General features: G+C 40.7%; 1 protein-coding gene across 1 annotated transcript; it reads right to left on the bottom strand.

Annotated features, from left to right (window-relative positions):
- Window positions 1–9248: 9248 nt before the first annotated feature.
- Window positions 9249–17869, bottom strand: LOC108041227 (uncharacterized protein F58A4.6-like). Its single transcript, XM_017119091.2, has 2 exons — window positions 17775–17869; window positions 9249–9938 (listed from the first exon to the last, which is right to left on the bottom strand). The coding sequence occupies exon 2, from the start codon at window positions 9912–9914 to the stop codon at window positions 9249–9251; it is 666 nt and encodes a 221-aa protein (XP_016974580.2). The 5' UTR covers window positions 9915–9938; window positions 17775–17869.
- Between the last annotated feature and the right edge of the window lie 867 nt (window positions 17870–18736).

The raw sequence follows: 18736 nt of genomic DNA, 5'->3' as shown, positions 1-18736 counted from the left end.
GAACCCCCTTTCACTCTTAATGTTTCGAGGGGCGCCAGTTAGCTGGGGTCGTCCTTAAACCCTAAACCACCCACAACTCCCACTCACTTTTTTCTGCTTGTTTCTTTCATTATTCGACCCTGCCCCGCTGAATGTTTGCCCATTGTCATGGCGTTCACTTTGTGACCGCGCGCTTTTTGCGCTGCAGAAATTAAATGAAAGGATATTATGATTTTGTTAATGCATTTGCATTGCCTTGACATAAAAGCTTTGCGAATAATTGCGGTGGAAGTTTAAGTGTGGAAAACAGCTGCAGGAAATGCTAGCAGAACGCTGTAGTCAGGGTGATTTTATAAATCATGTTTTAAGTTTAGCTAAAGAATATACGCATAGTTAGAAATAGATGAAGTAAATTTAAATTTCCGATTTATATGATTTCAAAACATTCATTTAAAGAATATTTTCTTTGTAAACTTTGATAGACCATGTTGTAATTTTGTATTATTACTAAATACCAAGTATGATTTTATTTGAAATAAAAGAAACCTAATTCCAGATACAAGTTTTCAAATTATTTATAATTTAATTCTTTTTCGATCTTTTATTAACTTAATTTTTTCAGCCAGATAATAATCTCTTTAAGAGTATTTATTCATACCCTTAAAGTTCATCTCTTGTGTTTTCGCATATTTAGTGGCGTTGGAATGAGTTTTAAGTGCTAGTTTGCAAGGTCAGCACGTTTGTCTGCCGCTTGACTGGCCATTAAAATGATTAAAACCAGCTTGGTCCCTTTTTAAGGCATTTTTCTTAGCCGTGCAGATGACGATTTCCAGAAGAGCCGCGGATAAATTTGCTTTACGTGCAACGCCCTGCGCTACATTTGGCGATTTACGAGTGGAAGTGGCAGTGGCTGTGTGCTGTTCTGCTTTTGCCAGGCCCAAGTGGCACGCAGCAAATTCTCGCAGCAAATTCCCGCATCAGACTTAAGCCGCTTAATCCTTTTAGTGTTAAACGCGGGCCAAGTGGCAAGTGGCAACCGGCAACTGAAAAGTGGCAAGTGCCAACCGGCAGTAAGACAAGCAACTTTCGCCGGAGGACGAAAGACTCGCCTCGTCTTGTATTTCTTTAAAGCGGAGAATACAGCATATATAAAAGGACGATGGGAGGTGGGCGGCATGGACTTTGCGCTTTACACGCGTGTAATGTGCAAAAACGGCGTTTAATGCCTCACTAATCCCTCAACTACAATGCTGCCAATTTACGCAAGTGGCGCCTCTACAACTCTGCAACTTGCCATGGGCGTAGCCCAAGGGGGGATGGAGAAGGGGGCTCTCTAAGTTGCGACGCGTCTGGCTGTGGTGTAAGTGTAATGAATGGGGGCGAGTGGGGGATTGGGGGGCCCACAAGCTCGCCTTGAGTAGTAAAGCATCAATTTATTTAAGTGGATTTCAGCCATGCTTATATTTCGTTCTGGCAAATTTCTCCAGCTTTCTTTGGCTTCACATGAATTATCATTAAGGAGATTTGGCAATAGTGCATTTAAGTTTGGTTTATGTTACCTACGAAAACTACGGAGCTTGAATGCTAGGAAATACCGTTTCTCAAAATTAAAATATTTTGACTCATTTTGAAAATCTTTATTGCATTTAAGTTTGGTTTATGTTCCCCATGAATGCTGTTTAACATTAAACGCTAAATGGTGCACAGCTCAAAGTTAAGATTTTATTTCAATGCAGCTGGAAATTAATGTATTTGGTAATTAATATATTTTTATTTAATTACAAAATCTTTATTGCCTTTGAGTTTCATTTACGTTTCCTAAGAATATTAAAAAAACATGGATACTCAGAAATACTATTTCTGAAAATAAATATATACGTATTAAGAATTTCGAGCTTAAATTGCCTTTCAACTTTGATTTTATAACTGCTTGAAAAATGTGCATTAAAATCAAATATATAAAATATATATCCATTATTCTGGTTTACTTAAGAGAATTTCGTTATTTATTATATTTGTTATTATGTACAAATTATTTATAAATAAATAATTAATTAAAGTAATATTTACCTATAAGCCGTATTTTATTACTTACATGAATTCAATTGTTAGTGAACAAAGCCAAAATAGGACCTTTCTTATATGACTTCCTTGCTTTAAGATGTTCTCATATTACTTAAAGCTTCCCTGTTAGGAGAACTAGAACATTTTCAGAAGCTTTCATCTAAATTGTGGTGATTCAATGGTTTTGATGTGATAGTAGAGAACTGAGCTACGTTATTTTGCCTCTGCCAGAAACTCAGTTGCTAGGGCTTCCATATTTCTGAACAACATTGCCGAGGCAACTACATACTATACATGCATATATCGTTATCAGAACCCATTTAATTGTGCTGGCGAATATTTCGAATGCCTCCCTTTCGCCCCGAAAATCATTTAGTTAAAATGAAGCGTTGATTGCCGTGAAGCTGTGCGTGAAAATGCATCAAACTTCGTTTTTGTCTGACCATTTGCAGGGGCTGTTCATGTCTGCTATTGCTATTGCTATTGCTCCCGTTTGTTGTTTGTTGCTCTTGCCGCGATGCGTTGCATTGCGCATATAAATTGCATTTTTAACAAACAAAAATTTGTGCTGTTGGTTTTGCTTTGCCATTCAGCGATCACATTTTTCTTTTTTTGCCTTCCCTCGTTTTTTTTTTTTTATTTCCATTTTAGAATGCTGCTGTGCGTGTGTGTATGTGTGCATCGTGGATTTTAATTGATTTGCAGCACTTTTGGTCAAAATGGCAAAATGTTGTGCCCACATTACGCATACGCAGTGTATGCCGGCCGCTTCTTTTCCACTTTGCCTTTGTTTTCAGCCGGATGCTCGAAAGTCTATCAAAACAAAATTAATTTGCAGGCATTGGCCGGTATTTGTTTTTGGGTTAGAGCGATGGGGGCGTGGGAAATGGAGGCTAGAGGATTGCGAAAACTCGTGCGAAAATTGAAACGAAACACTTGAGTGCCAGGGCACTTCACACAGACACAGACACACACACACACACAGCCGTGTCATGGTGTTGGTGGCAGAATGGCAAGGGGCGGTGGGCGGGGCGCAGAGTTCAGGCCAAAAACTTTGTGAAACCACTTGAAAAGTTATTTACATTTTAAGTTGTTGAGGTTCACACGACGTCAAGTTGTGTTGTGTCCTTGTGATGTGCAAAATATCTGTAGGCAGGTAGACGCTACACAAAGGACTTCCTCCGCCCCTCCGCCCCTTCACCCCCCTCTGTGTCCCTGTGTGTATCTGTGTGGTCGCCGGTGTCAAATCTGAGGACCGCAGAGGCTTACATGGAAAATCTATTAAATTGCGGTGGTGCCGGCGAAGCAGGAGTCGCTGCAGCTGGTCTTCGTGTGCCGGCAAAAGTTTGCAACATAAAACAAACATTGGCGAGATATCCGCCGGAGTAGGGCCACGCGAGTCTTGACTGACGACGTCGCACTCGACGCTCTCAATGGCTGACTAAACTTTTGAATAAAAGCAGCAGACTCGGACTCTGGACTCGGGACTCGGAGTCTGGCAGCTGGGAGTTTCGAGTTGCTGCTGCACTGCACACAGCAAAAAAAGTTAGGATCAAACTAATATGTCGGGGTCAGGCGAAATCTCTACAAAATCTTGGAAGCTCTTGAAAAATGTATCTCTCTCACAAAGTTTTGAAGAGTTTTTAGAGTTTCCGTGTGCCTGGTTAGTTACTCTATTAAAGCTTAAACTATATAAACAATATTTTTACGATAAAGTAAATAATTTCTGTTGAAAAATAACAAAATAAATATTCATTTAGCGATGCATATGGCGTCTACTTTGAAGGAATGACTCTAATTTGACTAAGAACATTTACAGTTTTGGGATACATTTTATTTAGTTTTAAAAAAGGAAACATCCATTAACCAAAAAATGAATTTTATTTGATTTTGGAAGAGGTCGTTTCAATGGTAGGAATGTATTAAAGTATTAATTAATAAAATATATTTTCTGTTGTCAGACCTTTTCGGCTTAAAAACAATAAAGCATGAGATTAATTGAGAACTAAATCAGGATAAACATCATCAGTTCGTTGTTATTGCTTTTGCATAAAGTACAAGCAGAAAGTGACCCCAATTAGATATAATTTTAATCTCAGTGCAGACCAGGGCCGCTGGCTGTTGGCATTGCAGTTCAGCCGGAAAACATAAAAAACTACTTGATTCTTCCTGCCGGAGTGCCAAAAGTAAGCACAGCAGCGCCACATAATAAATAAAGCAGACTGCGGGGGGCGGTGCGGCAGTAGCAGCAGGAAATATGGCACTTAAAGTGCTTTAAATAACATTAGAAAGTTGACTCGCTTTGGCTATGGTATGTACGAGTCTTTGCGGGGGGGAGCGGGGGGATGTTTTTGATACCCCCATCCGCCTGGAGAACTTGTCTGGTCGGAGCTCACGCCCACCGCCCACCGCCCATCGCCCACCTCCCCATCATTGTCGACTTTGTCAGTCTGTTTGACTTGTGCGAAAATCTTTCAAGTTGTGACAATCTCTGGCAAAAGGCAGCGGCAAAGGCGCCCTGCATTTGTTAAAGTTGTTCATTTGCAAGGCAGCTGACAGACAGAAACGGAGACGGCAACTAAGGAGGATCCTGACGTCCTGGCACTCCTCACTGTTTGTCTTGTTTCTACAACGCATATGACACTCGCCACGCCCACCGACACACACACACACACACACACACAAACACACACACACAACACTCCGTCGCACGCCCATAAATAAAACATTTCACTTTGTTTTGTCGACTGCCTCTTAGCCTAAACAAACAGAGCCCCGAGAACCCCGTGAATTCCAAGAACATCATCCCAGATCCGAGTTTCGAGCTCGGTCTCAAGCTCTTCTCTCTGCCGATGTGACACACTTTGATTTGACTTTAATGCACAATAACATTTTATACTGCGCTGCCTTTGGCTGTTTTCTGTGTTCTGTTGTTTGTAGTCTGTTGAAAAATGCACAAAAGCCGAGGCAAATTGATGATGGAATGCCGGGGAATGCAGTTCCCGAGTGCCACGGTGAAGTCTCACAAACGCTGCTACTTATATGACTTTTCATGTTTACCCCCCTAACCCTCCCCCTCCCCCGCCACTGGCGCTGCCATTAATCATTATTATTCAAATCTCGGCACACATATGCCAAAGGATATGCATTTAAAAGCCAATTAGTAGAAAATTGCACAGCTTTGTGGTTTTCGCCTTTGAGTTATCTAAAGCCGCAACAATGCTATTAAATTGCCAAAATGCTAAGGTAAACTTATGCGGAAAATTCGTTTGTACATATTTTGGTTACCCCCAAATGCACTTTAAATCAACGCAAGTAGAAATTTAAAGAGTCATTAAATAGATCATGAGTTTAATGACCATTTCCTGAATTAAGAAAGGTTTACTATCTATTCGTCATGATAAACTAGATTATCTAGATTATTCTCAATGGAAGTGTAGACAAATTTGATGGTTTTAAAAATATCATGTTTTACCAAAACAAAAATTATTATTTTGAACAAATATTAGATTGGCAGAATAAAAACGTTTTGATGCTCTTGTCTTTTATTTTACTCTTGAATTTCTATTCAAGGTTACCTTTGAAATTTAAAGCGACATACCCGTTCTTTTAAAATATATTTTTACAGGACTTAAAAGTTATTGTTTTATTCAAATCTAAACTAAAATTTCGGTTTGCTTGAAATTCTTTTCTAGCTTAGCTTTTACCCGAAACGACTTTAATTCAACTCTAGTACATTAAACACACAGAGCAAGAGTTTAACATCCATTTCCCGATTTAAGAAAGGTTTATTTGCTCTGGCAGAATTGTCGTTCTATTCGTCGCATAATGAACTACATAATTAGTTGAATGCAAACTTTTTTCCGCCTACTGACAACTTTGTGGGACCTACGACTAATGCAAATTTCAGGCGGCGCTCCGTTTCGTTTCGTCTCAATTTTTTCTGTGGACTCTGGCCCAAAAACTTTGCCTAATTGGCAGGAGGTGGGGACGGGGGGTTGGAATAGGACGACAAAAAGGAAACTTGCCATAATCTGCAAGCCGCCAACATGTTTAACTCCTGCACAATGTCAGCGGCGCTGTCGTCAAGTTGGCTTGGCTACATTTCGCCAAGAAGCCCCACTCGACAAGTCGCAACTCCGGCCAAAGTTTTTGGCTGCCGAGTGCTCTCCAGGAATTTTTGAAATGCGCCTGCAAAATTGTTGACAGTTCGAGGTCGTTAACGCCGGCAGTTAAATATTGAAAGCGCGCTCGCACCCCAAGTTATTCAATAAATGTCAGGGCGGGAAGCCAAGTCTGCAGCTTGTCAGGTGGGTTTAGTGCTGCCCAGGGATTGCCCAAATTACGCCAGTTGGCACGCACCAAGTCTGGCGTCTATATTTCGACTGCAATGCTCACGATTCCCGGCCACATGTGTTTCGTTTTCTAGCCTCCATTTCTCCTTCGTTTTTCCTCCGCGAAAGCGAAATTCGCCACGCATGTGACCTTCGTCGGTGTGGCACGCCAAATTAATACCAGCCCATGCTAAATTTAAACTTAATTAAACTTTCGAGGCGCTCTGCATGTGTGCAAAGCGCAGTGCAAGAGCCCAGCCAGAATTCAATTTTAATTATGAACTTAAATCGAAAAACTTTGCATTTACACGAGCCTTCTGTCTGTGGGTGAACCTGCCCGCGGACGAATTCCTTCTCTCCGGACGCAGTCTGCCGACTGCTTTGACTGCGAGGACCCATTCAAACAGACATTCGCGGCATTCAGGACATTCATATAGTCGCTGGCTGCTGCACCGCCCTGCACTGAAAGAAAAACAAGTCATTTTCGGATCTAAAGCTATCACGAGGCACCTAAAATGTTTATTTCTCAGTTTTGAAGGAAAAAGGAGTTCATTTGGCCGAAGAAAAAGCATTCAATAATAATAAAAGAGTGAAAGGAAATACCAAATGGTATATGACAATCAGACAAAACATACAAAGGCTTAGAATTTAAAATTCCATTTTGATTTATCTCTACATTTCCTTTTTTTTTAAATAAGCAATGCCCATTTTTTCTGATCCATTTTTTTTTAAATAATAAATTTATATTTATAATATTGGTTTTTGTGAAAACACTTCTGTTTATGAAGCATTAACTAAGAAACATGCAAATAGCTAAAATAAATAGTAACTACTATAAATTACTAAAAGCTACTATTAAACATACAAATGCTTGCATAAATATTAAGTTATTAAATTAAAATTAAAATTTGTAAGTTTGTTTTAAGTTGTCTGGCAGTTTTTAAAGGAACTCGTTCTATCGTTTGTTAATGAGTGTGATAAGTACACAGTTATAATATGAATATAAATCGTTTTTAATGCTTTTTGAATGGAAATCCATAGCGAAATATTTTGTTACAGTGTGCTGCTCTTCTGCTTTTATTTATGCAAATTTTCGGGTTGTTGCACTTGCGGCGACTCTCCAGCACATTGGTATGTAGCTGGCCGGGAGCTAATTAAATGTGGCCCAAAAGCGCGAGCTGCAGCCATTGAAAAGCGAGCCAAAGAGCCCGCACAAAATATGAGCCGGCTGCATGGGCGTTTTTAAAGCTAATTTAAAGGCGCCCCTGTTTTGGTTACAAAGGCGGAGCAGAAGGATCTGGCGATGGCAGAGCGGCATGTGCCACACATCACGTGCCGGCGAAGACATTGCAGTCGACGTTCATGCATACAAATGCAGGAGTTTTCCGTGACCGTGGAAGCCTTTTTATGACGTCAGTGTGCGACTTTTGCCTCGCTCCCCCGAGAAAAGCCAGAAAACTATGCCACGACTTTTAGTGTAGTCTAATGCGACGACGAAACTGCTACAATGTCGTCGCGTTCGGCGCCCTTTCTCCTATTTCTATTCCCGTTCCCGTGCCATTTCCTCTTTCTTGTCGTTTTGTTTTTAAAACAAATTTCCAAAATCAATATTTGCCGAAAGTGTTTTGCATACCAAATAATTTGGCCAAACAACTTGCAAGGCAGCCATAGCAAGATGCGGGGGGCGAGTGGAAAAAAAGCGGAGAATTTGTAGTGGCAACAGCAGCTAAACAAATTGTCAACAAATGATTTTATTTCCCTCTCTTTTTTTTGGGTCTCCAGTGGGAAGTCCACATACGGTGGAGCCCGACCTGACCGCAGGGCATTGGCAAACACTGAAAAATTGAATCGAACTTTAAGACCAATAGGAATCGCAAAATGGGGGCCAAAGCCCGTTTAAATGCTCTGCAAGAATGTGGTATTATCGTAGTTAAATTGGCTGGGGGAAATCTCATATTCAGAGCTGCCTTCTCCAAGAAGCAGTACAAGTATACGAACAGCCTAAGCAAATAAGCGTTTCTGCCTAATGTGTGCCTAAGTTTTAGTCAAAGTTTTCTGCTGTTTGTACTTTGCATAAGTAAACAGCAAACGATCCTTGGACCGAGCCATATTTCAAGCGGTCACAGGAGTCGGGCGGGCTGCATTGATATATTACGTGTCGGTAAACCAAGCGATTGTCATACCCTGTTCTCGGAAATTCCAAAGGTGTATTGTCTTAGTTAGCTTTACAAATGATGACAACTTTATAGGTACATTAATTTTTATTTTTTTAATGAATTAATATTCATATGTCCAATTTCAATTCTACAGCAAATATAAGCAGTTTTTTTTATAAATACAAATATGTTTTCTAGGTAAGATGAACAAATGTCTAGCCATGTCCGTCTGTCCGTCCGTCTGTCCGTCCGTTTCTACGCAAACTAGTCCCTCAGTTTTAAAGCTATCTGCTTGAAACTTTCCCAAATGTTGTCTTTCTATTGCAGGTAGTATATAAGTCGGAACGAGCCGGATCGGGCGACTATATCATATAGCTGCCATATAACTGAACGATCGGAAAAGCCATAACGTTGGTGTTTTTAAAGTTAGGAAGTTGGGACTTTTTATGAGTATTAAGAATGCATCATATGAATAATTTTGAAGAATATAATTTACAGAATATTCTGCAAGGGTATATCAACTTCGGCTCCGTCCGAAGTTAGCTTTCCTTTCTTGTTTCGTATATATTTTTCTTTTTATAAATTCTTAGAAAACAAAACGTAAGCTCATTTTCGCCTATATACAAATACGTAATAAATAAAAACATTTAAAAAATTATTCTTTACCTACAACAGTTGGAATAATTATTTCTACAATTTATTGGGGAGCCCCTTTTTATATGTCTATGGAGCTCATTTTCCGCATTCTCCGCTGCTCGTACTCGTAGGTAAGTCGCTGCCAAATGCCCAGGCACATCCGCACCAGGCGCATGTCCTTCTCAGCGTTGCTCCTCGCGAAAGAGTACTGCTCCCGGATCAAGTGCTTCGCCGCTCGGAGTTTTCCCCGCTGAATCAGGGAAATGCTGAAGTACAGCTTGCAACGCGTTTGTAGGAAGGGATCTCCTAGGCACAGTCCAATCTTCAGCTGCTGCAGTGAGATCTGTCCGGCTGTCTCCGCGCATCGTCCGAATTGCTCTCCCAAGGCCGAGAAACCACCGCCCAGCGTGGAAAGCCAGGACATGAGCTGCTCCACTTCGATGTGCTCCCACAGAGTGCGTGCCAGGATGTCCGCGAATCGATAGTCCACGGTGTCCTTTTCCGGGGGATCGAAGGACAGCCAAACTAACTGGACGCCGTGGTTGCTCTTGAGGCTTCTGGACAGCTCCTTTTGCTGGAGGAACTCGCGCAGGTAGTAATTCCCATTGATGGCGTCCACCTGGATGCACATCCTCCTCAAGGTCTTCGATTCCCGACAAGAGCCGCCGGTCTCCCGGATTGAAAGATTGTGGAAGTGACACCGCTGCCAGTAGTCGCAAACGCAAATAACCAAGGGGTCAGACATTTCAATTGAAAACCCTTGAACCAGCTAAAAAGGTTAAGAATGATTAGAATTATCATGTATATTCCACAGGTTCCTTGGTTCTGTTTTGATTATTATTTTGGGAAGACAATTTTAACAAGTACGACATTTTTTTGGACTTATACTAGTTCATTAAGTTTAATATTTTTTGATGTTCCTATATCAACATATATACTTTTTTTTAAATAATTGCTAGGGTTATTATTGAGTGTTGCAGTTTATATAGCAGTGAATGAAAACAACTCCTGAGAGTATGCAATAAACTTTCTCAAGAGGCAGCAGACTCTTACCAATTGACTAATGGGTGACTTCAAGTCGTGATTGGCGGCTATATAGTTGTTGGTTGTTATGCCCGGTGCCCGCCGTTTCCATCCTCGTTAGCCAGCCATAGTTGGCAGCACTTCCGTCAGGCAGTGCAAGTTTGACACGCGCATCAACACGCGCTTTGTCAACCACTCCTTTCTCCTCCTGTATCCTGCAACAGGAAGACCGCTCAGACGCACACCCATAAACAAGCGCACACACACACACACACACACACACTCACCCGCTCGCATGGAGATGTCCTGGCTACAATGTGTGTGTAGGAAATTGGTTTCGCTTGGCTGCACTTTGCTGAAAAACCAATACCCAACGAGAGTCGGCCAGGAAGTCTTCAGTGACCGCGTCGCACTCGATAATCAGCAATGACGGCCAGCCGACGGCGGACATAAGGACATCCAGCAGGACATCCAGGACATCAGGACTTGCGGACAGTGGACTTGGCAGCGTGGAATGGCCTCGGCCTCTGCGCTTTGAACCTACAATTAATTTACTTTGTTTTTCCAGCTGACCAGACATTAACATTACATACTTGACTTCCGTGCGTGCCAGGCGCACATATACTTCGATTGCTGACCTGCCATATGCCGGCATTTAGCCATTTACTTACTTTAAGCATCATAAATTATTTTAAGCTGCTAAGCTTTTGCTTTCACTGATATTTCGCGAGTGCCGTGGTATATGTATGTATGTGTATGGGAGTGTGCTTGTGTGTTTTTGCCGAGCACATTCTGGCAAAACGTTGGGCAATTATGGCGCACCTGGTTGCTATTAGGGCGTTCGCCACGCCCCCGCCACCATCTTACCTCTAATGACAGCCATTTGTGCAGTTTTTGTCAGTTGCGCTTATTTATTACACTTGTGTTGCTGCTCGTAATTTGTTTATTTGTTGCTTTAAAAACTTTTGCCACGCGACATGCAAGCCACCTTTTATTTTTCTTTACCTATGTACACACCGACAAAAAAAGTTCTTCAATGATGATGGATTGAAGAAAAGGCTATTAAATTATGCAAAATAAAGAATATTAGAACATTTGAATGAATACAAGGAAATACTTTTTAGATGTTCGAAGGAACATTTCAATATGTTTGTCAAGTGATATTTTTAAAAGGAGTAAGTAGTATAAACTAAGCACGCAAAAAACACAGTTTATTTTTGATTAGCTTGTATAAATATAAAATCTATTGTTCAGTGAACAAATAACATTTGCTATTGACCAATTTGAATTCTAGAATTCTGAAATAATTAAATTAAATCGAACTGAAGCGCTCACAGATTAAAACGTTGGGAATATAAAATGGATTATTTCAAAGGTCTGTAAATTGATCATTTGGTCATTTGGTGGCAATAAGGCAAATTCACTTAACTGCATCGTTTACTGACTACCCACAAAGAGAAACAAGTAAACACCGTATTTAAAAAGCGTTAATAAAATGCAACCAATCTCCACTGGAATTGGGTATTTTTTTCGTGTGCATTGCGAGTTTCGCTGGCTTCAGATATTTTGCTTTTGTTTAAAGCTGGAAGAGCAGGGAAAGCAGTGAATCGCATTTGCATACATTGGGTTTAAATATTCATTTGCTGCAAGTTGCCGCACCGCACAATCAGCCAGGACAATAAACTCCCGCCCCCGCCGTTTTGACCCATCGAACCGGACAGCAAACAAAGAGAAAACCGGATGGTTCATTGCGGGTCAGGCCACTCAATTTTCAGTTTGGTTTAACTTCAAACGGGACGCAATGACAGCGAAATTGAATTTGCAGCATGTCGAGTTGATCCGCGTGACGTTCGATCGCTAATTGAAGGGATTAGCGGTGCGGCGATGACCTGTGACTGCAAATCGTCCAATTCCAAGATGTTCAGCGAACGCAGCGGAAATGGGGCTTACTATCGCGAAACAATAAACAAATTAGGCGAATGCGCTGCATTAATTGAAATGCTTTGTCGTGGATGGAATAATATTAAAGTTCCTTAAAGCTTAATGAGCACAAATATTTGCTTGGCCCTGCGCTGGCGGGGAAGTCTCTGTGGGAAAGCAAATCCTTTCGAGTTCCCGTTGCCGATCAAGGCGGCAAATGAGCTGCTCGACAGACAAAAGCCTTGATTGATTGCCGGAGAGGACTTAAAGTTTGCTGCTGCTTATTTAATTAGTCGAAATTTTAATGGCTTTGCCGGGGGTTTTGGATGTTGAAACATTTGGCTTAAAGCGCTATGGCCAAATTGTTTTAAAACTGGTTGAAACAAGCCCCTGGCTTTATGATGTTTGTGGGTGTGGGAATTGAGTTTGTTGTTCTTGTTGCTGTTTGCTAATTTCTCGGCATAATTACGGCAATTGCCGTAAAATGCTGGGTACATATAAATTGGAAATTAGTTAATTTGCAGTTGCATTGCCATGATTTTGGCCACTGGCCGGGGCCATGCCACAAATCAATATGCAGTGCATAGTGCATAGTGCATAAATATATTTATTGACATGCCAGCAATGGCAGCAATATTTTAATTAAAAACGTTTGCTAATTTCATAATTTAAGCATATTAGCTGTGCGCTTTTTTTTCGTCTCTTACTTAACTAACGTCCATGCGCTCAGCTTAATTCACATTATTTATTGGCAAACCTTTTAATTGATTTCGATGTTTATATTTGACATTTTTTACGCCCATACACGACTGTGCAATTATGTTTTTCATGTTAATTTACCAATTTGTCAGACAAAATAAAATATTATTATAATTCAAATGTACAAAAGCGTTCAGCTCGATATTCACAAGCAATTTGCTTAGCTACTTATGCATATACAATTAATATATATATTTGTTATTTCTGAATGCGCTCCCCAATTAATTATGAATGCTAAGCTGCAGCCTCATTTAAATGGGGTAGCCGAAAAAGCCCTTAATTACAAACACTTCAAATGCCGAATAATTTCACAAAATAATTTCAATTATGAACAGATTTTGGAGCGCCTGGCTGCCTTTCCGCAGTCGGTTGCTAAATGCAGTCACAAATGGCATTCTGGTTGCGCTTGAACTCGAGTATGATTCAATTAAGCCTTGGTCAGAACGATGCCTCTGTGTGAGTGGGCCATCGGCACATGCATTTGGTAACGAGCGAGTTTGTGTGAGTGGCGGTATTATTTTAGCGCACTTAAATGCACAGTTTAAAGCCCATCTCGCATGCGAAATGGGAGAAAACTATTTCTGGCCAGAGTTTTCAAGTTGATTACCTTAAGTATTTCTATTGTTCGGCCTTAAATTAAAGTAGACTGCATCAAAGACTAAGTAACTTAATACCTAACAAATTGAAATTTTATTTTGCAATGTGAATAAGCGCCACTTGTAGAGATTACAAAGCAATTTAAATTATAAATCTGTGACAATCCATAATCCTATTGCTTACATTATCTAGACAAAAATGTGATTTAAAGGTACAAAGTACATGATTGTTGGTCAGATCGTAAAGAAAAAGGTTGGGTCACATCTGACCAGAGGGTAAAGTGTGTTTAATAGTTTGGTAAAATGACCAACATATAAAACAACAGCTAATTTGCAGATAAATACAGAATTATAATTTTAAATTGTAAAAGAGCTGGGAAAACTTTTACACCAATTATACTGTACCGTTTCTTTGTTGTAAATAATTCTTTTGACTAAATTTTAATTTAGTGTAGTTACTATTAAACATTAAAGTTAAATAAATAATAGTGGTTTGCTTTTATACAAATCGCAGCAGTGGATTTATTATTGCCAACCAGAACTGGGAACTCTCTATCCGATTCCAAGGGTAATCTTTAACCTTTGACCCCACAAGCAATCATCAATTCCACCGCCCAGTCGAGCGCGCGTTGTTGGCATTGCAAGTTCGTCGGACACCTTAATGGCCAAATAGCCGTGACAATCTCCTTTCACATTCCGGCCATGGCCCACACATTTTGCCACTCTGTGGCCTTCTAATTGATGTAACAAGTGTTTGGGCCATGTATCTGCCAGAATTTATAAGTGGCAAAAGAGTCAGAGAAGACACAGTCGACACACACAGTCCAAGACGCTTGTCGATAGTAGTTGGCCTAAGGTCATCAGCCACCCACATGCGACAGGGGACGAAGGACATGGGACGGGGGTTGGGGAACTCAGGACACAGGACACAAGACGAGGGAGTCAACCACAGTTGGGTCTGCGACCTCCCCCAGAGGATTCACACTCAATAGAGGACGACACGTAGCTTGGCCAAGTGCTGATGGCCCAGACAACTGCCACTGAACCGGAGGAATCGCCTGCGATTCCGCTTCTGCTCCAGCGGCAAAAGCTTCGGCTTCGGCTGTTGCTTGTAATAAATTTGCTTGAAACATGCAATGATGCCCCCGGGGGAGGAGTGCGAAGGATTCCGCAGGATGCTCTGTCTGTGTGTCTGGCTTTTGTTCTATATCCATCGCTGATGATGTCGGTTTGCCGTGCAAAGCCACAAATTGCCACTTGGCTGCCCGCTCGTGCCAATCTGCTGCAATGCCTCCTCTTATTGTCCTTATTGCTCCTCCGGCTGTTGTTGTTGGCCTTTGAATAAATCTAAAGAAATAGCATTTAATGTCTATTTGCTGGAGATTAAGATAAAAAGCATTCCCTGGTAATGTCAGCCGGGAGAAACGGACTGACTACCACTGGCCAGGACTTGGACCTGCAGCTCTGGGCATTCGTGCGGCTTATCGATCTGGATTTGGTGCATTGTCTTGCTATCCGACCAATCCCTTTTCAAATGGCACGCTCGTAACTGCCACAAACAAGTGACACAATCAACACTTTATAGAACAAACACTTCTAAATTAATTAAATTGCAAATATCCTTGAAGCAGCTGCACTGCTCACTCACACACGGTCAGTTGGCTGCATACAAAAGTCCTGGCACTGTAAGAAAATCAGGGTTTAAATTATAGATCCAGAATTATATATGAATAATTTCTTTTTAAGAAATCATAACTATTTCGAGAATATTATATTTCGAAAAAGTAGCTAAGATAGCAGTGGAATACCAAATGGAGAGTTCTTTTAGAAAATTAATAGTTTTGTAAACTGAAATCGGAGTTATAAAATCTTTTCATAGGAAATACTGTTCTTAATATAATATTATCTTTTCAAGAACTGCTTTTCTTTCTGTGTGCCTTGCACATCCCATATAGTTGTCAACGTACTCTCGTCAATACTCGTCGTAGGACCACTCTGCCCGGAGATAATCCAGGCCATCAATAATGCAAACAGTTCTTCCTGGCTCTTGCCCCTCATCCTTCTCACCCCCGCCCCTCCTTACGGCCCCCCAGTTTTGAAGGAGCTGTAGCCTTGTTTGCTTTTCCTTGCGTCGCCTGCAGTTCTTTTGTGCTTTTGCTTCGGCTTGGAATAGTTTTGCTTTTGTTTTTTACCCCAACTCAGGTTCTTTGGCTGGCGGCCGTTGCCCAACAATTTGGCCAAAGATTTCTCAAGTTGAGTCGAGTTTGGGTTAAACTTGAAAATTAAATGAAATATTTTGCAGGATATTCGGATCACCTCGGTTTGTGTGTGGGTCAGCAGCAGCAGCGCTTATGCAAATGCAATCAGAAGAATGCCCGAATTTCGAAAGGTTAGTGAGTTCGCCTTATGCGATTGTCTCTCGGGCTATCAATCAAAGTTTTTTGGGGGGGCGGTGACGCAAATAACATTATATAGCTTTGGTTTTTCCCACCCATTTCTCATTGTGGCCACGCCCACAAAATGGCAAAAGCCGCAGCATTGATGCGGGCGCGGTGGTTTTGGTTACAATTGCAAAACACGAATATAAATTATGGGCGCGTGTAAATTTTTCAATTGCTTAATGAGCGGAAGTGGCCATCATCGTTATATGTTTCAAGTTGTACATGTCGCTTAAATGAATACCGCATGGAATAAGGGGGATTGGTCCTCTGAGGGCATTGGTGGGCGGTAGAGGCGGAAGGGGCGTGGCCTCGTCAGGTGTTCCGCCTGCATTGCATAATTAATTACAATTAGGCGAATCGGGGTTTGATTGCAGGCAGGAGGTTCCTGTTAATTTGCAAAAGTGTTGCCCGTTGAAACGTTCGGAGAGAACATTTAATTTATGGGCCAGCTGTTAAATGTTTTACCTTGTGTGACAAATAGCCTGCAAAGTTGCATATATGCACTTTGAGATTTTTCGGGCACAGGTAATTAAAGTTTTGCGAGTGACGCCAGAATGTATGCTACACTTTATGACTATGTGTGGGAAATTAAAACTGTTTCGACGTTTATGAAAGGACTTTTATGAATTCTTGAATTTGCCAAATTAAAATGGGCACTCGCTGCAGACGAATTTGCAAAATGAAATTTTGAAAAATAAATATTTTTATAGGCCATCAATTGAATCTCAATTTAGTTTCAACTAAATTAAATGGGTTGGCCTTGTTTTTTCTTTTTGGTTTTAGTTTTTGGGCAAAAGTAATTAAAGATTTTTGTATCGCAGAAATGTATCTGCAAAGTTAGTAGTTAATTAAATAAACTTCATTTTAAAGGGGAAAGTTTAAAAAAAAAAGAAGGAGTAAGTAAGGGTTGAAGTACTTGTTTATGTTAGGTTGTTCATACTTATTTTATAAGGAGAAAAAAGCCTTAAATGTAGTTATTTTTTTGGGTTGTATATTTATGTATAGAAAACCGGCTGCTAATAAAACAATAACCTATTTATTTTAGGTGCTTTCTCTGGTTGCGCAAATAGATTCAAAAATTTCTTATTTGTTTAGGCCAACGCTGAGAATTGAGTCACACTTCTATCCCGCACCGAACTCAATTTCATGGCGTTTAGAGCAGATTGCGAGTGGCGGCGGTCCGTCGCCGTCCGCAGAGTGACGTAAATTAAATTAGTGTCAAAAGAGCATTGTGAGTGAGTAAGTGAGTGAGTGTCTGTGCGTGCCTGACACGACCGACAAACATAATGACCAACCAACACCAACAGAACATGAGAACAGAACGGCTAAAAACACAAAAAAAAAAAAAAAAACGGCGAGGCGGGGCAAAAATTGTATGCAAATTATGCTTGACATTGTTTCAGCATACTTTTTGGCGTGTGCGCCAAGACAAAAGCTGACATTTAGCCCAAGGAGCATAAAAAGTGATACAAAACGCAGGAATGAGACAGAGAAAGCTAGACAGATAGAGGGAGAAAGGGCAGGCGAAAACTTTGTGACATTTTTTGGCGCGCACAACGGAAACGTGCAAAACTGGCAAATTTATAATGAGCCGCGGGTTCAGCACTGCGTCCGCTTCTGCATCTGCAGCCCACTGTTTGCCCCCAATCCCAATCCCAAGCCCGATTCCCATCCTCATCCTCATCCCCATCCTCACCCAACTCTATCCATTCCTCCTGCCAGCGGCGCTTTCTTTCGCTCTGCTAAGCACTAAGCGCATTTGTCGCAAGGTTTTGACTTTAAAAGCGAGGAGCCGCAGTTCAAAAGGTTCCAGTTCGGCCATGGTTTCAGGTTAATACCTGAAAATGCTTTTAAGAATTTTCATACCTTGATTTATTGGTTCACACGCATATCCACGCGGGCATTGAGCAGAGTTTACTGCCAAGGCATTTGCATTTCAAATATGCCATGAATTGATGTATGGGATTGCTGAGGATTCCGCTAGCTGCGAGTGCTGCACATAAAAAAATATATTATTTTCAGCTGGATAACAGAAATGGCTTTATCTATTATTCAATATTGATTTAGATTTGGAAAATATAAGAAATGATTGACATATCTTCATGATTTTTAAACATAATCAGAACTAATTGATGTTTGCCAGTCCACATCATATATTTAAATGGTTATTTTACCATCATTTATTAATTAATAGACCTTAAAAAATCCCATCAATACCATCAATAGTGTTTCCCGCGTTTTTTAAGAGCTCATAATTGTTAAAATGGCACAAGTATCACTTTTAAGTAATTAATAGTCCATCAATATTTGAGGACTTTTTTCCTGTGTGCTTAAACTGACGTCGAAGTTCGATGCAATTTATTGCATTATTGATATTAAATCGCAGAGAGGGTGCTTTAATTTAAAATTAAATACATAAAACGAAGAACTGCCATCAAGCAAGCATTGTTGTCTGCTGCACTCTCCTTGCTGGTGTTGAATTCAAATTTATTTTTCACGCATTTTAAATGTATTTCCAAGCTTAATTGCGATAACGCACCATCTTTTAACAATAAATAAGATAACGAGGGCTCAGAGCAGTGCAATTTCAGCGCCTGAAACAGAATAACAAGCGCGAAAACATTGAAAAATAAGAAGGAAAATGCCTGAATCATCCCTCTTTGGGGGGGAATAACAATTTGTTTATCTTTTAAATGCCACACAAGGCTTGGCTTATTAAATTTGCGGTGCTGTCCTATTTTTCTTTTTCACTTTTTTTGGCTTTTGGGTCCAAGTCCGCGAACTTTGAGCCAAGTAATCAGCTTGCACTTCAGCGGAAAGTGACGAGG

This window comes from Drosophila rhopaloa, unplaced genomic scaffold (assembly GCF_018152115.1).
Source record: "Drosophila rhopaloa isolate 14029-0021.01 unplaced genomic scaffold, ASM1815211v1 contig_167, whole genome shotgun sequence".
Taxonomy (NCBI): Eukaryota; Metazoa; Arthropoda; class Insecta; order Diptera; family Drosophilidae; genus Drosophila; species Drosophila rhopaloa.
This window is presented reverse-complemented; position numbering and strand designations above follow the sequence as displayed.

Bases quoted from the DNA above. Each gene is read 5' to 3' on its own strand.
- LOC108041227 (XM_017119091.2), bottom strand. From the start codon at position 9,914: ATGTCTGACCCCTTGGTTATTTGCGTTTGCGACTACTGGCAGCGGTGT.